The 23,640-nt window shown below is 42.1% G+C and overlaps 1 protein-coding gene across 1 annotated transcript; it reads right to left on the bottom strand.

Moving 5' to 3' along the window:
- Positions 1–1,543: 1,543 nt before the first annotated feature.
- On the bottom strand, positions 1,544–4,952 carry LOC308641537 (uncharacterized protein; the record flags this gene model as incomplete). The annotated part of the gene is made up of 4 exons (XM_081280212.1): positions 1,544–1,607; positions 3,045–3,145; positions 3,937–4,860; positions 4,939–4,952. 2 exons carry the CDS (start codon positions 4,950–4,952, stop codon positions 4,146–4,148), a joined length of 729 nt encoding a protein of 242 aa, XP_081136338.1. The 3' UTR covers positions 1,544–1,607; positions 3,045–3,145; positions 3,937–4,145.
- Positions 4,953–23,640: the final 18,688 nt, after the last annotated feature.

The following is a 23,640-nucleotide window of genomic DNA, read 5'->3' as shown; positions in this document are numbered from 1 at the left end:
CGTATTTTATTTAGAGACAAGGTATCACTGAGTTACTTAATGCCTGCTTTTGCTGAGGCTGGCTTTGAACTTGCAATCCTCCTGCCTAATCCTCCCAAGCCGCTGGGATTATAGGTGGGTGTCCACCATGCCCAGCAATTCTTCTGTTCTTTGACCTGCTTTTCCTTTTCCTTGAGCCCTTCATCACAAAGTCATCAAGAAACACATATTATTCCAAATGTCATATGCATGTTTTATTTCCACTGATATTAATATGTCTCAGACTAACTATATTAATTATCATTACATAACAACACAACCAACACATAGTGATTTTTTGGTATGTTTGTGTGTGGTGCTGGGGATTGAACCCAGGGCCTTGTACATGCAAGGCAAGCACTCTACCAACTGAGCTGTATCCCCAGCCCAACATAGTGATTTAAAACAGTGTCCATTTATTCATTCATAATTCCATTGTCATCCCTTTGAATGGGGTTCAGCTATGTGGTTTTTCTGCTAGCTTACCTGGGATCACTCAGGTGGTGACAGTTCCTATGAGCCAACTGGGGCTATTGGTCTTAGAGTGCCTTGCTCACATGTCCAGAAGGTGATGCTGGCTGTTGACTGGCTCATATGTCTTTCAGAAGAGAGCATGGGCTTCGACACACAGTGGCAATATTTCAAAAGAGTAAGGTCCTAATGCATAAGTGCTTTTGAAATCTCAGCTTGTGTCATATTGTTAACATTTTATTGACCTGTGCTGAGGGCCATTACCAAGTAGAAATGACGCATCAAAATTTCCTTGCTAACATACCCCATGTTAATGATTTCGCTGTTGACATTGCATGTAAGGTGACCTTGCTCAAAGACCAAGGCGGATCCGGGTTTAGAGCTGATCAGGTTTGAGGAAGTATCCGGGTCCTTGGGTTAAGGGCGTTCCCAGTTTAAGACCTTGGATTTTAGGGAAGTTCGATGTTGAGGATTATTGCTGCTGGAATTAGGGCGTTCCTGCTGCCTGAGCTCCCATTGAGTTCTCATGAGATTCAGAGAGCATTTTGGGAAGAAAGCCTCGTGGAGTAGGTGAATTGTGTGGCAGCAGAACTGGGATTGCCCCAGAACGTGTGTGGAGGCCGGTGTGAGTTCGGGAATAAAGATTTGCTGTTTGAATCTACAAAGCTGTGTAAGTGGCTCGTGATTCTGTGCCCACCCAAGACTGCGGCAGACCTGTACAAGTCACATAGCCAAACCTTAACTCAGTGTGTCAAAGAACTAAACAAGCCGTGGATCCAGGGAGACACCTTTCCTATAACAGCAGACCACACATGGGTGCTACAACAATCCCTATTCCCCCAGGGTCTGTCCTACTGTCCTCTTATTCATTCTGCAGCACCACAGCTGGACAGTCCTTAAACTCCAATTATTTTCTTAGCCCAGTGGTTCCCTATCAGGTGGCAGTTTTAAAAAAGAACCCGGTATTTCATTAACTCATGCTGTTATAATGCTAAGAATATATACTTAATGATACTTATATGAAAAGAAAAAAAGTCCAATTTTTGATACCTACCATCACATAGTGCCTCTGCATTTCTGTTTTTTCACTTGCCAGTTTCTCACATTCCAATTTAAGGCTATGAAAACAAAACAGGCAACTTAATGTAAACATTATGTCACTTGTTTTAACATCTGCCTCACATATTTGCACTTCAAGTAAAAACAAAGACCAATTTGGAAAAACCATAAACTATGTAGATAAACACCTGAAAGCTTTGTCTTTGCATTTAACAGAGAAGAATAAGGTTAACAGTACAGGGTATCCCTTTCAACTACAGTTCTTTTTCTTCTTGATGCATACCTGGTCCGATGCCAAGAATGAAAAGTCCATCAAAACAGATTTCTCCTCATGGTTATCTGTTCCTTACTTCCTTGCAAAGTTCACTTCTCTAGACTACACCAAAATCTGGCCTTTGCACACTTTTCAGACTTCAGCATAGTCTGTACCATCTTGCCAATTTAAACAGTCTCTAGGTTTGAAAGTCTTACCTGTAAAATTACTTCTACTATGGCTGCTCCCTTTCAAAACCTTTGATTTTTAAATCCCTGCCAAAATATGTCAAGCAGCTACCGAAATGAAGTGCGTTGAAGTTCTCCCTGTTAGGTAAACATGGTATGTGCAAGTATGCCTCAAGCTCTGGAGATAGTATTTACAAGTAGATAAAAGGTCAATAATCAGAAAGCCCCTGACAAAATAAGAAAATTCACACCCAAGCCACTTAGCTTATCTGTGTGCTTTTTCTCAAGCACTACAAAAGTAAAAATGTCAATACAGCTATTTCTTAGCTCCAATAAGCCAAAACCTCATAGGATCAAAGGAAATAAACTAACCTTTCTGGAAAATTCACCATGGGCAGAATACTTTACCAATAGTTTCATTTATAAATCCTTTGACGGTAGGTATCATTACAAGTAACTAAGGCTGACATTAATATAAATATGACTCCTCTCTCTTGTCCCACTCAAAACAACCCAGAATGAGGCCAATGCAGGTGTGCTTTCCCCTACTTGTTATCCATCTCTTCCCTCATCATCACCAGTGATGGGCGTAGCTAAAAGCATCTAGCCTTCCCTAATGGACTTTGTTTCAGACAACCCAATTTTCTAGCATGGCAAACAACGATTTCAACATGGCTTTGCTTCCATGAACCCGCACTCCAGAGCTGAGGCATCGATTGAACCAATGTTTCAGCTCAGCCTGTTGCAAAATAAATAAATGAAGTGCAAATATTGACGGTTCTCATGCAACTCCTAAATACACGAAAAAGGACTCCCTGGAACAGCAGCAAACGGGCAAAAGGGAAACAATGGGAGGAGGAGGAGACAGGAGAAAAGAGGCGGCCTGAGAAGAGACACTGAAGGGGGTAACATGAATGACAGGTCTTAACTGCGACTCCACACGCCACCGCCTGGACGCCAGTACTAAGTACAGGCGCCGCCGCGAAGAATGGGAGATGAGGGGCACCGGGCAGCCTGGGCGACCGACCACTCGCGTGAGGCGGCTGGACACGCACCTGTGATACTGCGCCTGCAGGAACTGGAATTCCTCCTTAATCCGGTCCAAGGACTCCGGGATAGTGAACTTGAAGGGCTGGCCTGCAGCCTGATGAGGCGTCTGGTGTCGACCAGCGAGGGGCACCGAGGCACCAGAATGCGGGAGGATGGATAAAGCAAAAAGTCAGGGGAGGGAGAAATCGGATAAGACATAAACAAAAATAAAGTTAAGTGGTGAAAAAACGAGCCCCAAACTCAACTTTATGATTCACTTTGGAGAGAAAGTGGCCCTTCCTCCTGCCCTCAGCTTCTAAAAAGGCTCAGAACAGAATCTCCTCCATCCTCCAGGGCGGATCGCGCCTTGTGCCTAGGTCAACCAGACCCGGGAAAGGGAGCTGCCCGAGACTGGAGAGGACTAAGCCAGATCGCTTCGCCGCCGCCGCCGCCCCCTCCCCCATGGGGGTGATAATGACCCCGGGGACGGGAGGAGAAAAACAACAGCCTAACGTTCCCCAATCCCAGAGTCGCCGGGGCCACCACTGGGCGCACCAGAACGGGGGCTACATTAACATGTAAATAAGGGAGACAAGAAACAAAGGGGGGGGGGCACCCCACTCGCCTCGGGAAAATAGGAAGGATGTGGCTCCGGGAAAGAAACCCCAGCCTCCCCGGGCGCCCTCGTCCGCCCTGTCTAGACGTCAAATAGGAGGGGGCCCAGAAGGAAAGGGGGGGATTGAGTTTCACTTCACTCCCTGCCCTAGGGTGGGCGAGCCCAAGACCCGCTCACCCTGGCACCGCTGGGGGCGAAGGAGCCCGCCAGGTTGCAGTAGCCACTCGTCTCTTACCTCACAGGGAAATCACTTCCCCAACCCTCGCTCAAGCCCCCCATCCAACCACCCGCCTTTGGCTCACCGGGTGCGGGCTCTGCGGGAACATCGCTCTGGCGGCTGCCGAGGCTCGGTTCCCGGACAACTCAATTCTCCGCTCAATTTCCAACTTTAATCCCTCGGAGGAAAATTAAGCCAGGAGGCCAGGCAGAAGCGGGCGCGCTGGCCACGCACCCGGGCGCGCTCTAAGGCCTCTCGGTGCCGGCGGCAGCTCCTGCCTATGGGATTCCGCCCTCAGGGCCACATTGTGGGGCGCCCAGGTGCGGGCTGCTCCAAAAATCTGCGCGGCGTCTCTGGCTCGCAGAGAAAGAGCGCGGGGGTTGCGTTCCAACCCGCGGCCCTCGGCCGCCCAAACGAGGAGGTGGGGTCGCGGTGACTCCGGCGGCACTCCTCTCCGAGATCCGCGTGCCGGGCGCCCGTCCCGGGCACACAAATCCAGGCGGGCTCTTTTGCTTTGCTCTTCTGATCAGCCTCCTCCCCGGGTTTTCCCCGCGACAGCGGTGGCAGTAGGCGAGGTGCAGGTGACGCGGCACCCCCAGCTAACCCACACACAAACAAACCCGGCGGCGTTCCGGGGCAACTCCTCGGGTCCCGGCGGCGTCTTTGGCCAGGCGCTCGCTGGCTTCTGCAAACTGCAAGGTCGGGATCGAAGCTGAGGATCCTCACCCGGTGGTCCAGAGCCTCAGCCCCTACTGGGGAACGAAAGATGACGAAACGAGGAAAGTGCGGAGGGCGCGCCGGGAGGCGGCTCGGCACGCCCCGTGTGACCGGCACTCGGTGTTCTCCGCGGTTGCACAAACGCTCCTGGACCCACAGGGCTACTCCTCGTGGAGCAATCCCGCAACCACCCGAAGTTCCTTGAGCCCGGGGCGCATTAGGGCGCAGTGCCCTGCGCGCACTTGTCCCGGCCGTACAGCCGCTCAGGACCCTTCGTCCGCGCCTCTTCTTCCTGGGTCTTTTTCGTTTCTTCCCTTTTTCTCACTCTCTGCAAAGGGCTCTCCAGCCTGCAGCAAAGTTCTCTCAAGACCCAGGGGAAGACATCCGCGAAATGGTGGAGAGAAGAGCAAGAGTGCGCACTGCCGCTTGGTCTCCCTCCCCAGCGGGCAAACTCCTAGGGCGAGTCCCGAGTAGTCACAGCAGCGCAGCGGAAGAGGATTGGGTCGCCGCGGGACTGCGGAGAGCCCGGTTGGTGGCGCAGGTCCTGCCCGGCCGTAGGAGGGTGGGGGTGGAGCAGTCGGCTGCCTCGGGGACGCTGGGCACAGGGTACCCGCCGCTCCTGCTGCTCCTGCAGCCGCCGCTCCCACCTCCATCGCCGCCCGCGCCTCTCGCGCCGGTTACATTAACACGCGGTTTCACACTCCGGAGCTAACCAGCGCCGGCCCGCCCAGCCCCGCGCGGGCGGGGGCCGGAGGCCGAGCTGGAGCGGGGGGGAGGGCGGGGGGGAGCGGAGGCCCGCGTCAACCAATCCAGTGCGCCGTGCCCAACGTGGGGCACTGACGTAGAGCCTCCCCAGAGCCTATGGCTGCGCCATGCCGGACGGCCCGCTCCCCCTCCCCCTCCTCTCCTACTCCCCCCCCCCTCGCTTCCATCTCCGCGGTCTCCCCTCCCACCCTCCCCCCGCCCCTTCTCCGCCAGCCGCGTCCTCCCGGGCTCGGTGAGGAACAGTTCCTGGAGGAGCCGCGGGACGCCAAAACCAGCCAATGGGAAGCGGCGAGACGCGGAGATTGGCACGGAGGATTGGAAGGTCGGTGGGAAGGAGCGCGGCGGGGCCGAACTGTCAATCAAAGTAACGTGGGGCTGGCTTGGGAGCGCGCTAGAGCGCGCAAGCTGGAGGGACCGGCGATAGTGCAGTGGCGGAAGCTGCGGGCTAGACTTTGCAGAAACCCTTCCACTTGTTCACTTTTCCCTTTAATGAAAATCTTCAGATCTCAGTGAAAGTAACTCAGAGACTAACCGCGTTGTTTCTTATTGGGGACGAAGAGATCGCTTTGGGGTAATTTAAGCAAAATGTGTTTTTCGGTGTTGGCCCTTGTTTGATGCTACTTTTTGAAAGTGGGGTTACGTTCAAAAATGTCTGTGAGGTTTGTTTTACCTTGAGCTACCTTTTCACGGACGCAGAAGCGGACTGTGCACTTAATGGAAAATTCATAGATGAGCAATGCATTAGGTGGCATAGGTACACCAGCGGCGTTGATCCTGACGATAATGCCCGCCCACCCCACCTACCCGCTTTGCTCCCCAAGTAGGGGGGTTCAGGTTTTATTGAAGGATTTCAAACCATTTTGCGAAAAGACCGGCCTCTATTCTTGGCGGGAAGGATTTCCAAGGTGCGACCAATATTAGGCACATGTGTCCCAGGCGCAGATGACTCTCCCTGGGGCGAGAAATCTCGGGTCCTTGTCTGACTTTGCTGTGTACGAGGAAGGAGGAGGTGACCGAAGGTTTCAGGAGCCTCTCAACCCGGAGACCACGAGTCTTTTCCATGTCTTAGGAACAAAGAGAGACAATGGAATAACACATCCCAGAGACCTGAAAAACCTGTCCCGCCTACCCCACCCCCAGAATTTGGGTGGTACCCTGGGGCTGAGCAGTGTTAAGTAGCTGCTTGAAAATACTTTGGGTACGTGGCATAGTTAAGGTTCTTAGTTGAAAGGGATGCTGTTAGAACTCAGAGTTTCCAGTTTTTGTCCGTATGTCCAAATACACAACACAGCAGAAAAACCTTCAGAGTTCCCATGTGTATAGTTTTATTTATTTATTTTGTTTTGCCACTACCTATACTTTATATACCACTTTTTGGGGTGCTGGGGATTGAACCCAGGACCTTGTGCATGCTAGGCAAGCACTCTACCAACTAAGCTATACCCCTAGCCCCCCTCCCCCTCAACCACTACCTATATACTTTAAAGACTAGTTAAGTGGAGTTCTGCGTGTGAGCAGTGAGTAGAATGGTGCTATTTTCTTCCTCCCTAAGAAAGGCGCATCTTGGACAATCGTTCATCTTATTTTGGAATCTAGTAAACAAATGTTTGGTATTAAAATCCTCCCTCTTTTTTAAGACCATCCCTTATTTTACCTCTTAGTTTAAAACCCTTATTTTACCTTCAAGAGGTTTATGGGAAGGGGCCTATTTAAGTAAACATATGTTTTATTAGAAATTTTGCTTTTACAGAGATCTTTTTCTTTGAAATATTAAAAGAATCGTTTTAGATAATACAGTTCACTGTTGAAGTTGTTTTAAAATATGCATGATATTGATTTGTATGTAATTGCATCAATCCCAAATGTCAATTATAAATGAAAAATAAAAGAGCAATTTTTGAGCCAGTCTGAAGACTTAAAACAAGTTTGGCATGGCAGTTTTGGGGCATGTTCATTAAATGGAATTGGGAAGGGGGTTATGTTATTCATATTACTACTAACATGGAGCATGAAAAGAGGGAAACACTGCCTTTCTCCTTGGTTAAACTTAGTGATGGTGAGAGCAGGCTTGCTCCACATACAGGACGTTTGAAATCAGATGATACATGGACAACTAGGCTTTGTGCTTTGGCAGCCTGTGTCCCTGTAAATCATCATCCAGTGATTGGGCCACAAATGCCAGTCTGTGGTCAGTTTATCCCATAATCAGTGCCAGAACTGGGTAGAAAGTTCTTCTATGCCACAAGTAGACTTTGCCTACACTGAGACTTCTTCCTGGCTTCCCTGAGTTTTATGTACTCAGTGTGCCTTGACTAACTGTCACAGACTGGTAATTAAACACAAAACGAAAGAGTATTTTTGGACAGGAGCAAAAGTATTGCTACCTTATTCCCTACTACACTTCGAAATTCTAACACTTGTGTCCTTTTTTTTTTTTTTTTCTTTTTTGATTCTAAAGATTGAACCCCAGGGTGTAGAGCCACATCCCCAGATTTCTTTTTTTTTTAATTATTTTGAGACAGGATATTTTTTTAAAATTTTTTTGTAGTTGTAGATGAACACAATGCCTTTATTTTATTTGTTTATTTTATGCAGTGCTAAGGATCAAAGCCTGTGCCTCACATGTGCTAAGCAAGCACTCTGCCACTGAGTAAGAGCCCCAACCCTTGAGAGGGGGTAATTGCTAAGTTACTTAGGGTCTTGCTAAATTGCTGAGGCTGACCTTGAACTTGTGACCCTCCTGCAGTCTCTGGGATTATCAGTTTAACCTCCACAACTAGCCATATTGTCTTTAAAATGTTCTCTAATTGTTCACAGAAAATGTGTCCACTCAGAATATTACCAGTTTGCTAAGATTAACAATGGGAAATACTCGTTAACTCCTTTGAAACCAGACCAGGCCTTCTGATTGTCTTAAAATGAAGTATGTTGGGGAAACAAAAGAAAGCTCCTAATGATTTTTAAATTGAAAGGCTTCTAATTGCGTGTATAAAGATGGTTGGTTTTGGAAGGTTTCTTTATCATTCAGTGCATCCACTTTGAGAGTAGGAGAAGGCCTTATCCCTTTTCAAGGTCGTATTTTCTCCATGATTGTCATGCTGTAATAATTATACTACAAAACTCTCATCAAACTGCTTTACAAATGATAGTGTTTAAACAATCAAGTAGCTTTAATCTTACCTTTTAAATAAATAATATATGTGCAGATTGCCTACAGCCTATTTAAAAGAAAATAGTCCTACTCATGAAATCTATAACTTTGATCTTCTATTTAAAGTCTGTTAACCATAATCTTCTTTACCTTTATCATATTCGTATGTCAGTTATGTTTTCACATAAAATAATATTATGTATACTACTTCCATAGGAAATTGACTTGGAACAAAACAATACCCCTTTGATCCTCTGCAAAAGAAACAAAAATTGTCAGATTGTTTATCTTGATGCATATATAGGTATATTTCCATTCATTTATTGCTGATTATTAAATTTTCAACTAATAGGTTAAATAATTATAAAAACAAAATGTCATACAGTAAGATGATAACTGGACACAACAGGAAAATACATGGATGCTGATCAAAAAATTAGGCTTTTTGTTTGTTTTCAGTACTAGAAATTGAACTCAGGACATAGCAAGGAGCTAAGCAAGAACTGAGCTATATCCATGGCCCTTTTTGTATTTTATTTTGTTGATAGAACCTCACTAAATTGCCTTTGGCTGGCTTTGAACTTGCAGTCTTCCTGCCTGACCCTCTGAGAAGGTGGGATTACAGGCACACACCACCTCACCCTCTTCATTTTCTCTTCGTTTTAATTACAAGTTATTGCTCATACATTTCCTCATTTGGCTTTTTTTTTTCCTGAAAGTTTTCTAAAACTTAAGAATGTAGGGTCCAGAAGAAATGTTCCCAGCATTGCTTTATAACCTTTTCCTCCTCCACCCCATTACCAAAGAAAAGGACGGAATGGGTGTGGAGGTGGAGGAAAGAAGGCAGAGAAGGAAAAAAAAAAATCAGTAGCAGATCCATGCAGCAGTAAAACCTCAAATAAAATCACATCCAAAGAACCTCTGTGGTTTCACACAATATGGTAAAATTAGAGATTGCAGGAAACCAACTAAATTAAGCTGGGAGCATTTGAAGAGAAATGAGCAGACTTTATGGAAATGACACATTGACTGACCAGTATGCTTTTTTATCAACAATTTCTTTGTTAAGACGCAGATCAAAGGAACCTGCATATGTTTTCGTTTTGTTCTAACTAGAAAATTACATCCAGATGTTTAATAGGCATTTGGTTGGTTTTTCAGCATTGATTAGATATGTTGGTTCTGTTTGCTTACAACTGTAGCTGGATCATTAGCTAATGCAAAGAAATGTTTGCTGTGAGTTGCTAATTAGGGCTTTTGGAAACTCTCCAAGCTCAAGAACAATTTGTACAGTGGCCAGAAGAACTTGTGGGACTTGGGGAAGTTGTTTTCCCTTCTCTGGTAGGGTGGGGAAAAGCAGCCGGCCTTGTTCCCTAATCTCCCTTTGCCTAGGGGGATTGTGATGCGATCCCCAAGGATTGGAGTGCAAATAAATTAGGAAGAGACCACACAGGCATTCCCAAACAAGAGATAAATGTGTTCTTTCTGGAACAACCACTATGCTGTCTTGTGGGGCGGGGTGGAACATTTAAAACAGTGAGCATTAACATGTGGAAGATGCTTGGTGCTAATGTTATCAAATACACATCATTTTAAAGTATACTTTAGAGACAGATGGGAAAGCCCTTTATGATAAATGAGTGTACTTGAATTCATTACCATAGTACTTATAATTAAAAATGTCTCCTTTGCAATTTCAGTACTTTTACAGGGTACTAGAGACCAAGCTGGGGAGCAGGAAGGCTAGATATAGAAAAAGGAGAGGAAGAGAGGAATTTTGGAAACCTGGATGAGCCTGGGACTAAATACAATGTTTACTGCCACAGCCCACCCATTTGTTTACCTTGTTCAAGCCCCCAAACTTGTAGGAGATTAGCCATTCATTCAGTATTCAAATAAACTGTTTTGAGAATTTGAGGCACCAAGCGGATAAACTTCTTAGCTAGCCAATCAAGTTTCAAAAAAACAAAAACACTTGACTGTGTCTGCGCCTGCAGAATACCACCTCACCCAGGGCTAACCTTTTGTTTACTTAAGGCTGGTTTTCCAGAGAGGTATCAGCCCAAAACAGATATGTTTATATGCAGTCATCAGAGTTCAGATATAAATGCCTTTTACCATCTTCTTTTGCACAGTAGTGCTCCTTTTAAGCCTGTTTACATCTAATGGCACACACCTGTGTATTCATGTAGTCTGATTAATTTGGAATTTTCACATCAATAAAATAGATTCATGATTCTTTTCTTTGAAATATTTCAAGCAGAGGGCCTAGCTGTCAGAGATTTTCATGTCTACCTGGCCAGATGCCTTGGAAAAGCTGTCAGTATTTGGGGACCTGATCAAAAACTGTATGGAGTTCAGACTGTCATAGGTCTCAGTGAAGGTAGTGCACAACTGCACACTCCCTACCTTTTTTTTTTTTTTTTTAACTCTTCTAAAGTCTGGTAAAAGATGGGATAATATACCTTTTCACTCCTTCAATCTAGCATTTAGCACAACAGAAGCTGAAGGACTTTTGGTAGACAAAAGTAATAAAAGGAAGCCCTTTTGATGCTTCTTCCCACATATTCACATAACAAGAACAGACCTTGGCCCCTTAAAGTTCTCTATAATGACCCACATTTGCTGCAGGCCAAGGAGTTGCTAGGAAATACATTTTTCCTTCTACCTTAGAAGACTTGTCAGTATCATTTAAATGATATTTCTTCCTGAAGCTAGCAAAGTGTTTGAAGGGTTAAAGAGTTGAACTCAATTCACCTGTGATCTCTGAGTATTCTTCTTGGTATAGTTGAAGACAAAAAGTCTGACATGGGGAGGGCACCAGCAAACAAGTGTATGTTCCAGATACAGTCATGCTTCTAAAACAGAAAGTCTAGGCCTGGATGAACATGTTAAATAGCAGAAATACAGAATGTTGGTACATTTCACAAGACAACTAGCCTGCACTCTTTAAAAATGTCAAGCTAGAAACAGTGGTTTAGGCCTGTAATCCCAGCTACTCAGGAGGTTGAAGCATGAGGATTGCAAATTCCAAGACCAGCCTGGGCAACTTAAACCAGATCTTGTCTCATTGATAGAGTGCTTGCCTAGCATGCACAAGGCCCTGGACTCAATCTTCAGTACTACAAGTGTAATAGTGGTTCACTTTATGCTTTGAATATAACTTGTTGCTCTGCCACTGCAATCTATCTATTTATTTATTTATTTTTATTGATTTTTATTTTTTTAAATACATGACAGCGGAATGCATTACAATTCTTATTACACATATATACCACAAATTTTCATATCTCTGTATATAAAGTAGGTTGACACCCATTGTGTCTTCATACATGTACTTTGGAGAATGATGTCCATCACATTCCACCATCCTTGCTAATCCCCTACCTCCTCCCTTTCCCTCCCTCCCCTCTTTGCAATTTATTTTTAAAATGGAAAAGTTTCTTTCTCTTCCTCTCTCCCTGCTTCTCCCCCTCCCTATTATTAGGGGAATTAGGATTACCTTTCTTCTGGATGCTAGGCAGATTTATCTGTCCTTGAGTACACACCCCACTTTAGGAACCAAATCATTAAGACTTTGGGGATGGTTCCAGAGGATTTCCAAATGAGTGTCGCCCAAATTAACAAGTGGATTACAGCTCCAAAAGAGAACTCTGGAATGTAGCATTTGAGTCACCTCTTTAAAAGGGTCCCTCTTCCTACTGATTGGCAGAATCACAGCCTCTGGACCTGAGTCTCCTGTGTTTCTCCTTTACTAGCAAAATAAACCTTCTTTTTCCTTTTTTTTCAGAACCTTGTCCTCATTATTGGATTGGCATCAGGGACAAGGACTGAGCTTTCAGCAGCACAAGTACACACAAGTATGGAATATGTCATTGGCAATTGTCAATAGCTCATTGACAGAGTACTTGGGATATTAGGCAATATAGAATAAAGATTCTTTTTTGATGTGGAAATATTGTGGTTATCTAGGAGGCTGTTATTCTGAGAAGATGAATGGTAAAGCATGCAACTTCAAATATTAATTGTAAGCCTGGTGTGGTGGCACATGCCTGTAATCCCAGCTGCCTGGGAGTTGAGGCAAGAGGATCACAAATTGGAGGCCAGCATAGGCAATTTAGTGAGACCCTGTCTCATCTCAAAATAAAAGGGGGAGGGGAGGGCGGGGGAAGCTAGGAGTATCATTGGTGGAATGCCTCTGGGTACCAAAAAAAGAAAAAGTAACTGCAAATAAGTGTGTCTAGAGAAAGAAAGAGAAAGCAAATTTGGCAATGTGTTTACACAGATCCCTTCAGAATTTAGAGATATTTATTTTATTATTCCTTCATTCTTCCTGTTTGAAGTTTTAATAAGTATGGGAAACAATTCAAAACTTATTACCTACATCTTTGTTTCATATATAAAGTGAAACAATTTTCAACTTCATAGTTAAAATTTGATTTATAATGTTTTTAGTAAAAAAAGTGTAAAGATGTGTGTGCACCGAAAACTGAAAAATAAATATTAAAAAATTATCTCTCTTCTCTCTCTCTCTCTTTAAAAAAAAATGTAAAAAATGATTTTTTTCCTTCATCATGAAAGAACTGTGGTACTAATAACCAAGTGTTACCAAATATTTTTGCTCTGGATTTTTGAGTACTTTTATTATTAGTTCTATTTAATTTTTGTTTTTTCCTAAATGTAGATTAGTTACTTATTAATATAATATGGAAATTTTTAAATACACTGGGGCATTTCATTGATGAATCTTTTTGTGAGCCATAAAGCTCTGAATCATTAGAAAATCTACTATCAAATAAAGAGCAAAACTATTTATTAAGAATAAGGCAGTAGCAAATATATTTTACTTCAGTTTCTTTATTTCTGTTATGAATAGTTGTTCTGCTAGCCTTTTAATCACTTGAGTCTAGCAATGAAATTTATGAATTATTAATTTGATTTTTTAAATTTCTTAATAGTTTGAAATATGATGCTGATAGAGTATCACATTATGTACTAAGCTTTAAATGTTTATCTTGAAAACATAAATATATCACTAAATCTTGAACACTGATGTTATCCTCACTCAGAATCACAGAATCCTCACTCAGAATCACAGAGGCCACAGTTGTCTCTTAGTATTCACTCAGGATTGGCTCCAGAATTGCTGCACACACCAAAATCCACTGATGCTCAAGTCCCTTACATTTAATGACATATAGTATTTGTATGTAATGGGTGAATACCCTCCATTGTGTCTTAAGTCACTCATAATACCTGACACATTGTGAATGTTATGTAAATGGTTGTTCTACTATTATTGTTAAGGAAATAGTGACAAGAAAAAAGTCTGCACACAGAAAGCTTTTTTTTTTTTTTTTTCTGAACATTATTTTTTGTTTTTCTTTTTTGTACCAGAGATTGGATTTAGGGCAACTTAACCACTGAGCCACATACCCAGCCCTTTTTTGTATTTTATTGAGACAGGGTTTCACTGAGTTACTTAGAGCCTACTTAGTTACCAAAGCTGCCTTTGAACTTGTGATCCTCCTGCCTCAGCCTCCCGAACCACTGGGATTACAGGTATGTGCCTCCTTAGCCAGCTTTCCTGAACATTTTTGATAGTTTGGTTGATTCCATGGATATAGAACCCAAGTATATATGGAGGGACTGCTATGTTTATGATGTACTAATAAATAAGTAGTTTTCCAGAAAAGATATGAAAAGTAACAAGACATAAACTAAAAGTAGAAATTGAAAAAAAAACCATCCATCATGTTTTTTTCATCACAACTTTTCAGTTTGTTTTTGCTTTTTCTATCACCATTATGTTTATTGAAGGGAATACTTTTTGTGGCATTGGTAAGCAGAGTCTAGTTTGTGTATTTACTTTACTTTTTTTTTTTTTAATTGGGGGTTGAACCCAGAGGCACTGTGCCACTGAGCTACATCCCTAGCCCTTTTAATTTTATATTTAGAGATGGGTCTCACTAAGTTGCCCAGACTAGCCTCAAAAATTGCTACCCTTCTGCTTTAGCCTCCTGAATAGCTGGGATTACAAATTTATACCACCTCCCCTGGTAGCAGATTCCAGTTTTTGTGAAAACAGATTAAACCCACAATTTTTTTTTTTTTTTTTAAAGACAGAGTGAGAGAGAGGGGGGGACAGAGAGAGAGAGAATTTTAATATTTATTTATTTTTTCTTAGTTAAACCCACAATTTTTTTTTTTATTTTTTATTGGTTGTTCACAACATTACAAAGCTCTTGACATATCATATTTCATACAAACCCACAATTTTTAAAAATTTTTTTTTAATATTTATTTTTTAGTTTTTGGCGGACACAACATCTTTGTATGTGGTGCTGAGGATCGAACCCGGACCACACGCATGCCAGGCAACCACACTAACCGCTTGAGCTACATCCCCAGCCCTAAACCCACAATTTGTAATGAAAAACCTGACTGTCTTAAGGAAGGCAAATATGAAAATTCTGGGAAGGCTGGACTTCTCACCCATAGTGACTAATCAGTTCATCCAATATTTCTAGCCACCATCCACATAACTAATGACTATGTAAAATGAAAATAATGAAAAGAACTTATGCTTCATCATCATGACAGAAATAGCCCCAAGGGAACAGAGTTACCATTCTGATTTTCCCCATTTGCAGCCTCCACACTTCAGAAGAACTGGCAAGCTACAATTGGCACTTGAAAAAGTGTTACAAAACACTGACAAGTATTAGAGAAATGTTGATTAATGTAAACAGCCTGCCTGGAGGAATAATACCTTTCTTAAGAAAACTGATTTTCCAATTAGCATTTCTATGGAGACACTATTTTCAGAGAACTCTAGGGAGAATTTCAGGAAAAATTATTTGCCTTTGCTGGAGAAAGAGGGGTGTTATCAGGTTTACTTATTAATTTTTTTGAAAGACTGAAAAAGAATTGATAGGTTTTATAAAGAAAATGGACTTAAAAGGGAAGGAAATTCTGACGCATAGAACAACATAGATGAAACTTTAGGAGGTTAAGTGAAATAAGTCATTCAGAAAACTGTAAAGGGTTCCAGTTACATAAGGAACCTAGGAGACTCAGCATGATGGAAATGAAAGGAGAATGGTGGTTGCCTCTCCATCTCTCTCTCTTCTCCCCCACCCCTTTTTCCAAGGATGGAACCTGGGGGCCTCCTGCCTACTAAGCAAGTGGTCTACCACTAAGTTATACCCTTGATCCACCACATTTTTAAAAATTGTTATTTATTAGTCCATTATAGTTATTCACAATAATGGGGTTCATTTGACACATTCATAGATGCATCTAATTTAGTTTCCTTCAGTTTACTCCCCAGTACCACACTTTTTTTTTTTTTTTTTTTTTTTTTTTTTGGTACTGGCAATTAAACCCAGGAGGCACTTTATCACTGAGCCAAGTCCCCAGCTCTTTTTATTTTTTATTTTGAGACAGGATCTGTCTCACATAATTGCTTAACACCTCACTAAGTTGCCCAGGCTGGCCTCAAACTTGTGATCCTCCTGCCTCAAACTCCCCAGTCACCGAGAATCCAGGTGTGTACCACTGCGCCTAGCACCACCACATTTTTTAAAAGACAATAAAATTCCTTTTTTTTTTTTTTTATGTATCTGTTCTTTGTTTGCTTTTGAAGTAGCAGAGATTGAGCCTAGGGTCATTATCACTGAGCTACACTCCCAGCCCTTTTCATCTCTTATTTTGAGACAGGATCTCCCAACTTGCTTATCCTCCTTTCTCAGTTTCCTGAGTAGCTGAGATTCGAGGTTTAAGGCAATATGCACCATATTTTGGACTCTCTCTTGGGCTGGGGATGTGGCTTAGGTTTGTGTTGAATTTGTCCACAATTCTTATCTTTGTTTCTCTCTTGTTTCTTTTTGGATATTGTTTTTTTTTTTCTTTTGGTTCTTGCCATTTGAATTTGATACGCTTGGATGTGGTTTTCTTTCTTTTCTTTTTTTTGTTGATTTGTTTATTTATCTTAGTATATTTCCTGTTTTGTTTTATCTGAACTTCCATGATCTGTGGCTAATATTTTAAATTATTTTAGAAAATTCTCAGCCATTATTCCTTCAAATATTTCTTTTGCTTGAATCTTCTCCTGCTGGTGTTCAAATTACTTGTATGTTACATACTTTGAAGCTTGTTCAAAGATAATTTGGATTACAAAATTGTTTTCCCTGTTTCATTTCAGTTTGGGAAGATTCTATTGAGATTTATTCAAGCACACTTATTCTTTCTTTGACCATATGTAGTCTAGTGATGAGCCCATTAAAGGCTAAAATATTTCATCCAAGAATCGCATAATATACATTTTTCTCAAACTCATATGGAACATTCACAGATTATTTCTTTGTAAAAAAAATTTTTTTTATAGTTGTAGATGGACAGCATGCCTTTATTTTGTTTATTTTTATATGGTGCTGAGGATGGAATCCAGTTCCTCACATGTGCTCTGCCACTGACCTACAACCCTAGCACTCACAAATTATTTTTTGCAACAGAAATATAGCCAGCTCTTCCCTCTTTGTGTAGAGTCTCTAGTGGCTGCTCTCCTGTTTCTAGGATCAATTACTCTCTAGAGTCTTATTCTGTATTATTAAAAAGCATTTGTAATGCTCCTGCAGTCCAAATGTGGGATCAAATATCTCCTCCACTTCCTTAGTCCCACACCCATCCCTCAACCAATATATGTCCCCAGCCATAATACAAGAGTCTCTTCTAGTAATCATCACTCAATTGTTTGAAGCCACAGTGGCCAAATAATGTCAAACAGATCCCCATCTATCATCAAGTTCACAGCTGTTTGATAGCTGAATGCAGTGATAGCTGGTAAGAAAAACATCAAAGAAGTTGGAGCACCAACGGAGGAAAGAAATGTGGTATAGAAGTAAAGATGTCATGAAATCATCATGAATTGAAAGTGAAAAAAACCTGACATACTATTACCAGTATTCAGACTTGCCAGGTGTAGGGGAGAATTAGGTGCAATAGGGCTCATCCTGGCTCCACCACAGTTTCTCCCCTTTGTCCTGGCTTCCTGACTACATGCCTATAAAAACAACCTTTAGGTTCTATGAGACAACAAGGTTTATTGTTATGGTTTGGGTGTGAGGTGTCCCCCAAAAGCTCACATGTGAGACAATGCAAGAAGGTTCAGAGGAGAAATGATGGGTTGTAAGAGTTTTAATACAATCATTAGAGGGAAAGAGTCAGCCAGCTTGCAGAAAAGCCAGTACGAGGAAATTCAGAGCATGTGACTCTCATTCTGGAATGATTTTCATGTACCCTAGACCTGAGGACTCTAATCAATCCCCTCATAGGGATTAACTGACTGATAACAGAAGTGGTAGGGTGTGGCTGGAGAAGGTGGGAATTGGGGGTGTGACTTTGGGGTCTATATTTTGTATCTGGTGAGCAGAGTCTTTCTCTGCTTCCTCATCATCATGTGAGCTGTTTCCTCTGCCATACTCTTCCACCATGATGTTCTGCCACACCTTGAGCCCCCAGGAATGCAGTCTGCTGTCTACGGATTGAGACCTAAAACTGAAAGCTCCCAAATAAACTTTTCCTCGTCTACAGTTGTGTTGGTTGGATCTTTAAGTCACAGCAGCAGAAAAGCTGATTAAAGCACTTATTGAGGAAGCAAATGATATGGGCTTCAATGTTTAATTTCTGTTACAATTAATACATTCAATGTAGTATACCTATCATCTCAAATTTGACTCAGCCTGAACATTAGAGGGAATGAGTCACCCAGCTAGCAGAAAAGCCAGTACGAGGAAATTTAGAGCATGTGACTCTCGTTCTGGAATGATTTCCATGTACCCTAGACCTGAGGACTCTAATCAAGAGATGTGGAGGATGAAAGAGTTTGAGTGATTGGCTTGAGGTCACATAAGAAGTCATACCTGGTACCCAGATATTCGCTTCTATTCAGAGAAACGTTGGATGAGGCAGTTAGAGTTTGCATTCACAGAGCATCTAGGAAGTAATCTCTCCAAATTGAGGTGAGCAAGGGTGAGCCCACATGATGATTATGTAAGTTTACCTTACTGTGGGAGAGAGGTTATGCTGGTAACAAGAATGGGTGATTTCCTCTGTAGGGATTCTTGCTCTACCTACTTATACAACTTTATTTAGGTCATCTTCATTTGTGGCATGGTCCTTGACCAAGTTATATTCTGATGTTTCTACTCCCTACCAGAGGGAACACCCACAGGAATCAAAATTGTTTCCATCTTTGTCTTCCAGAAATTTCTGGGCTCTTGGATCCAAATGTTATTAATATTTTTCATGTTTCTTAACTTAAAACAGAAGTTTTGAGACAAATGTTAGATAGTGTGTTGGATAGTGCCATCCAGATTTGCATGTGGGAAAGATATTTAATTAGTGTTCTGATAAGGGAAGGAGGAGGAGGGCAAAGTTGAAACAGATCCTAAGTTTAAAGAGGGAGAGCTGTTTAATGGTAGCAGCAGCTCCAGTGACTTCAGAAAAAAAATGTAAAGATGGGTTTCTTAAGTGGATGGGTGCTATGTTGAAGTCCTCTAGGAGGTGGAAGGATTTTTTAAGGGATGAAATGATGTTTGCTGATAAGACTAGTAGTCAAGGCCCATTAGCTTAGGAACTGTGACAAAACATTGCATTGTCCAACGTTGGCATATTGCTTTATACTAAATAAACAGGCAAAAGGTCCCCATGAATGACTAATATTGGATATCTTCCTACTTTTCAAAGTGGGGTTTTTTCACCAAATTTAATTTAGAAAAATCACATACTGCTTGTACTTAAGAATTTTGGAAAACATTTTCTCCTCTTCCTCACTTTTATTTTGTAGTGCTGGGGATTGAGCCCAGGGTCTCATGTATTTTAGGCTAGTGTTTTGCCACCGAGCCATCCCCCTACCCCCAAATTTGTGCCTTTATGTATATTATAACATTTAATCTTCATAAGGCTTTGAAGCAGGTAACTTTTCCTCTTTTTACAAAAGGGTAACCCGAGGGATATAGAAACTAGTATATTTATTGGGCTAGCATGGAGAAGGAAGCCAGGAATGGACAGTCCTTACTCCCTTATTGTGAGGAATTATTCATATATAAATCACCTTGAACATTATGGTTTGGATTTGGAAATGCACTCCCCACAACATATTAGCTAATGCAGAAATGTTCAGAGGTAAATGATTAGATTTAATTAGATTTAAATTTAAATTAGATTTAAATGATTAGAGTTGTAGCATCTCCATTTGATGGGATCATAATTTGAATGGACTACTGGGTGGTCCACATAGACAGGTAGGGTGTAGCTGGAGGATGTGGGACATTGGGGACTGTCCTAGGGGAATGTATCTTATCCCTTGATGCTTGGGTGCTTTCTGCTTCCTGGCTGCCATGAACTGAGCAGCTTTCCTCCACCATGTTCTTCCACCATGTTGTTCTGCATCACTTCAGGCTCAAAGCAATGGAGTCAGCTAACCATGAAGTAAATCTCGGAGACTGTAAGCCCAAAATACACTTTTCCTTCTCTAAGTAATTCTTGTCAGGAATTTTGGACATAGCAATGAAAAACTGGCTAGCACAACAAATACAACTCAATTGACTTAAATAAAAAAGAGAAGTTGTCAACTCAGATATCTGAAAAAAATTGGGAAGGAAGGCAAGCTGCAGGCAGCAGGGTTCATGCTGGGCCTCAATTGATGCCATCAGGATCATTTTTTTTATTTGTTTCTATTCATGCCTTTAATTCTAGACTCGCTTCATTTTAAGACTTTGAGTCTAGTAAGTTCATAGCTGCATCCTCTAAGTTTCAAGGGTAGGAGAAATGGGTCTCTCACTAGGTCCTTTCAAAAATCCCTTTGATTTTTATTGTCTCCAGTTGGTTCCCACACCCTTTCCTTACAAATCACTGCTACCAGAAAAATGGAATGGTCCTTTTCACTATTTCTGAGTTATATATCATCCTTAAAATAAGAGTAGAGAGGAAAGACAACTTCACTTGCTCATGGTCTGAAACTGAGAACGGAGTTAGTTCCCCAGAGGGCAATAAGGTGAGTGAATGCTAGGTGACAAAAACAAAACCCAAACAGATGTCTACTACAGCATTCTTTCTTACCATTCCATTTCTGCTTTATTCTCCAAAGTGAGGTCATTGAGTAAGCATAGAGTTGCAGGAAGAATGTTGATTCTGGGGAGACTTTTGGAGAAGAAAGAGGTGGATTGATTTTCAGTGGGAGGAATCAGTTGGAGGACCCAACATCCAGTTGAATAGGCCATCCAATAACCTGACCTCTTATGCACCCTTTCTCGTCTTAGAGCCAGTTACCCCCATTCCAGGTCAGTGATTGCCACTCCGTAGAACTTAAAACTAGGAATATCTGTGACCTCTGAAAAAAATACAGTCTGACATTACACACTTTGTCCTTCTGGCTTATGCACCTCGATATGCCAATGTTTCAATCCTATCCATCCACCAATATTTCTCTAAATTTCCCCTCTTTCCAAGAAAAAATTTCATAGCCTACCCTTAACCACAAATCTGAATAGCTTCACTTTAAACGGTCTCCCCCAATCTCCTGTCATCTTTTCTGTGCAGCAAATCCAACTCTACCTTTTTTGGATCTGTCATCTAAAATGGGGCTACTTCTCTGGGGTAATAAACACACATACACACACATACACAAGTATATTGGTGCCACCATTAAGTCATCATCTACAATTAAATGGTCAGTTTCAATATACCTGAAGAGAATCCTTTCATTGCTTCTGTGATTGGTTTGTGCTAGGCACTTTGGACACACCAATGAGGAAACAACGCTCTTATTAGGAGTTTATATGATTGCTTTCTTAGTCATTTCCCTTGCTTGTCTACTCAAAACTATTTCACTTTCTTAAACTTCTCTAGTCTCCTCCATTAAGCATATGTTTTGGACCACCATAGAAGAATAAAAACTGAAAAGTTACTCCAAATACCTTGAACTTGCATACCTCCTTTGCTCTTTCCTTCCTATTATTCTGAAAAAGATTTCCTTGGATGCCTGCCTTGATTCTCCCAGGCTGGAATCTGTCCGTGCTTTCCAATTCACAGCAGTGTGTTGGGACAGTAAGCTTAAATTCTACCTCCCAGGATGTGACCATGTCTACTTTATTGATGGCTTTGTACCCAGCATTTGGTAATTAGAATCTAGTGGGGCTCGGAAACATCTGGAGGGCTGAAGAAGCAATGGGGAGGATTTCACATAGATGCACTGGGGTGAGGCAATGCTGGGGGCTGGAGTGATGCCGGGGCCGGCCTCTGCTGGGGGCAGGGCGATTCCGGGGGGTGGGGCCACGTGGGCAGGGGCCAGAGAAGTCGTTGCTTGGCTTCTTAATTGCGGCAGTGGGTCTCAGCTCTGTCTTCTTGATCCCTTTTCCTTTACTTCCTGAAGAGTTGCGATTTGTCTCCAGATGAGGTTCTGCCAGGGGTTCCTGTCACCTGAGTGACCTTCTTCCTGCTCTGTCTGAAGGCTCTTTTTCCCTTCACCTCCATGACTGACCCGGAGGTGGAGCCTACAGGCCGCAAAGCTGCTGCACTCCAGCGACTCAGAAATGGCTCAGAGGCCTATATGTGGGGCTGTGCCTGGGAAACACTCATGGAGGAAGATTATACTAATTAGCGAACAATAGTGACAGCTGTTAAGGCTTCACTTCGCACAGGCTGCGTGCCCTTATGTAAGTAACCTAACCTAAGTCTCATAGCTCATATATGACTTGGGAGATACTAATCCTTAATGACAGGACTGGGCATGAGAAGTGGAATGAACTAGTAGATGAAGAGCTCTGTTCAGGTAGGACGCAAGTTAAGGAGTGGGCCCAGGGCCTTCTGCAGTTACCTCATGGGCTTTGCCAGGCTCAGAGAGCCCAGTGCCTTGGCAATGCCTGCAGTGGATAGAAGGAACTGTGTAAGGGTCCAAGTGCCAGTCCAAACGCTGCGTTAGGAAAGCATCATCCCTAATTCTGTAGGACCAGAAACTAGAAGATGGATGCTCAGAACTCATTGTTTTCATAGGAGTCAACAGTTGCTTCAATCTGCTGTCTCACATGGACTCCAGTGAGTCTAGTAGGAGTGGTTGGTGGGTACCCTGGAAAAGGCCTATCAAGACCTAGTGCCAAGGCTGACAGAAATGAGGTCTGCTCCTAAGGAGTAGAAGCAGAATTGTTTGTCACTCCCTTAAAGATCCAGGACAGTAAGATCTGAGGCTCTGCAGTGGATAGGACTGCAAACTTTTTTTTAGGTAATTCTTTGTTTAATGATACATTCATTTATTTATTGAATTCCTACTGTGTGGTTTTGTAATTCTACCTCTTCCGAATCTAATCATGCTTAGATTCGGAAGACGTAGAAGGGAATCCTTTTAGTAATTTCTGTTTTAGAGAGTAATATGTAGCAAATTTGAAAGAAATGAAAAAGTAGAAGGAAGAACCCCACAGATTTCCAGCCTCAAAACAATTAGTCTTAATATTTTGAAGTTTCTTTTCAGATATTGCTAAGTTTATCTTTTACATTGCTTAAAAATATGCCCTTAAAAGGAAAAACACACTATTCATACACATTTTTGTGTTATTATAAGCTGTATCTTTTGTACACTATCTTCATTTTCTTCAGGTATATACCCAAGAACGTTATAGCTGGATCAAATGGTAGTACTATTTTTAGTATTTTAAGGACACCTCCATATTGTTTTCCATGGTGGCTGTACTAATTTACAGTCCCACCAATAGAATATAAGGATTCCTTTTTTCTCCACATCCTCACCAGCATTTCTTTTTTGTTTTATGATAATAGCTATTCTTTTGTTTCCTGAGCTATCAGAATCCTGAGGAAATCATTGCCTGTGCTGATATCTTAATGCATTTCTCCTATGTTTCCTTCTAGTAGTTTCAGAGCTTTGATCTTATATTAAGGTTTTTGGTCCATTTTGAGTTGATTTTTGTACAGGGTGAAAGAGAAGGATCTAGTTTCAATCTTTATGTGGATATCTGGTTTTCCAAGTACCATTTGTTGAAGAGGCTGTCTTTTCTTTAATACATATTTTTGCCTTATCTCTGATGAGTAAGTTGACTATTGATTTGTGAATTTATTTTTTGGACTCTCTATTCTATTCCACCA

This window comes from Spermophilus citellus, assembly GCF_964194105.1.
Source record: "Spermophilus citellus genome assembly, chromosome: 2".
NCBI lineage: Eukaryota > Metazoa > Chordata > Mammalia > Rodentia > Sciuridae > Spermophilus > Spermophilus citellus.
This window is presented reverse-complemented; position numbering and strand designations above follow the sequence as displayed.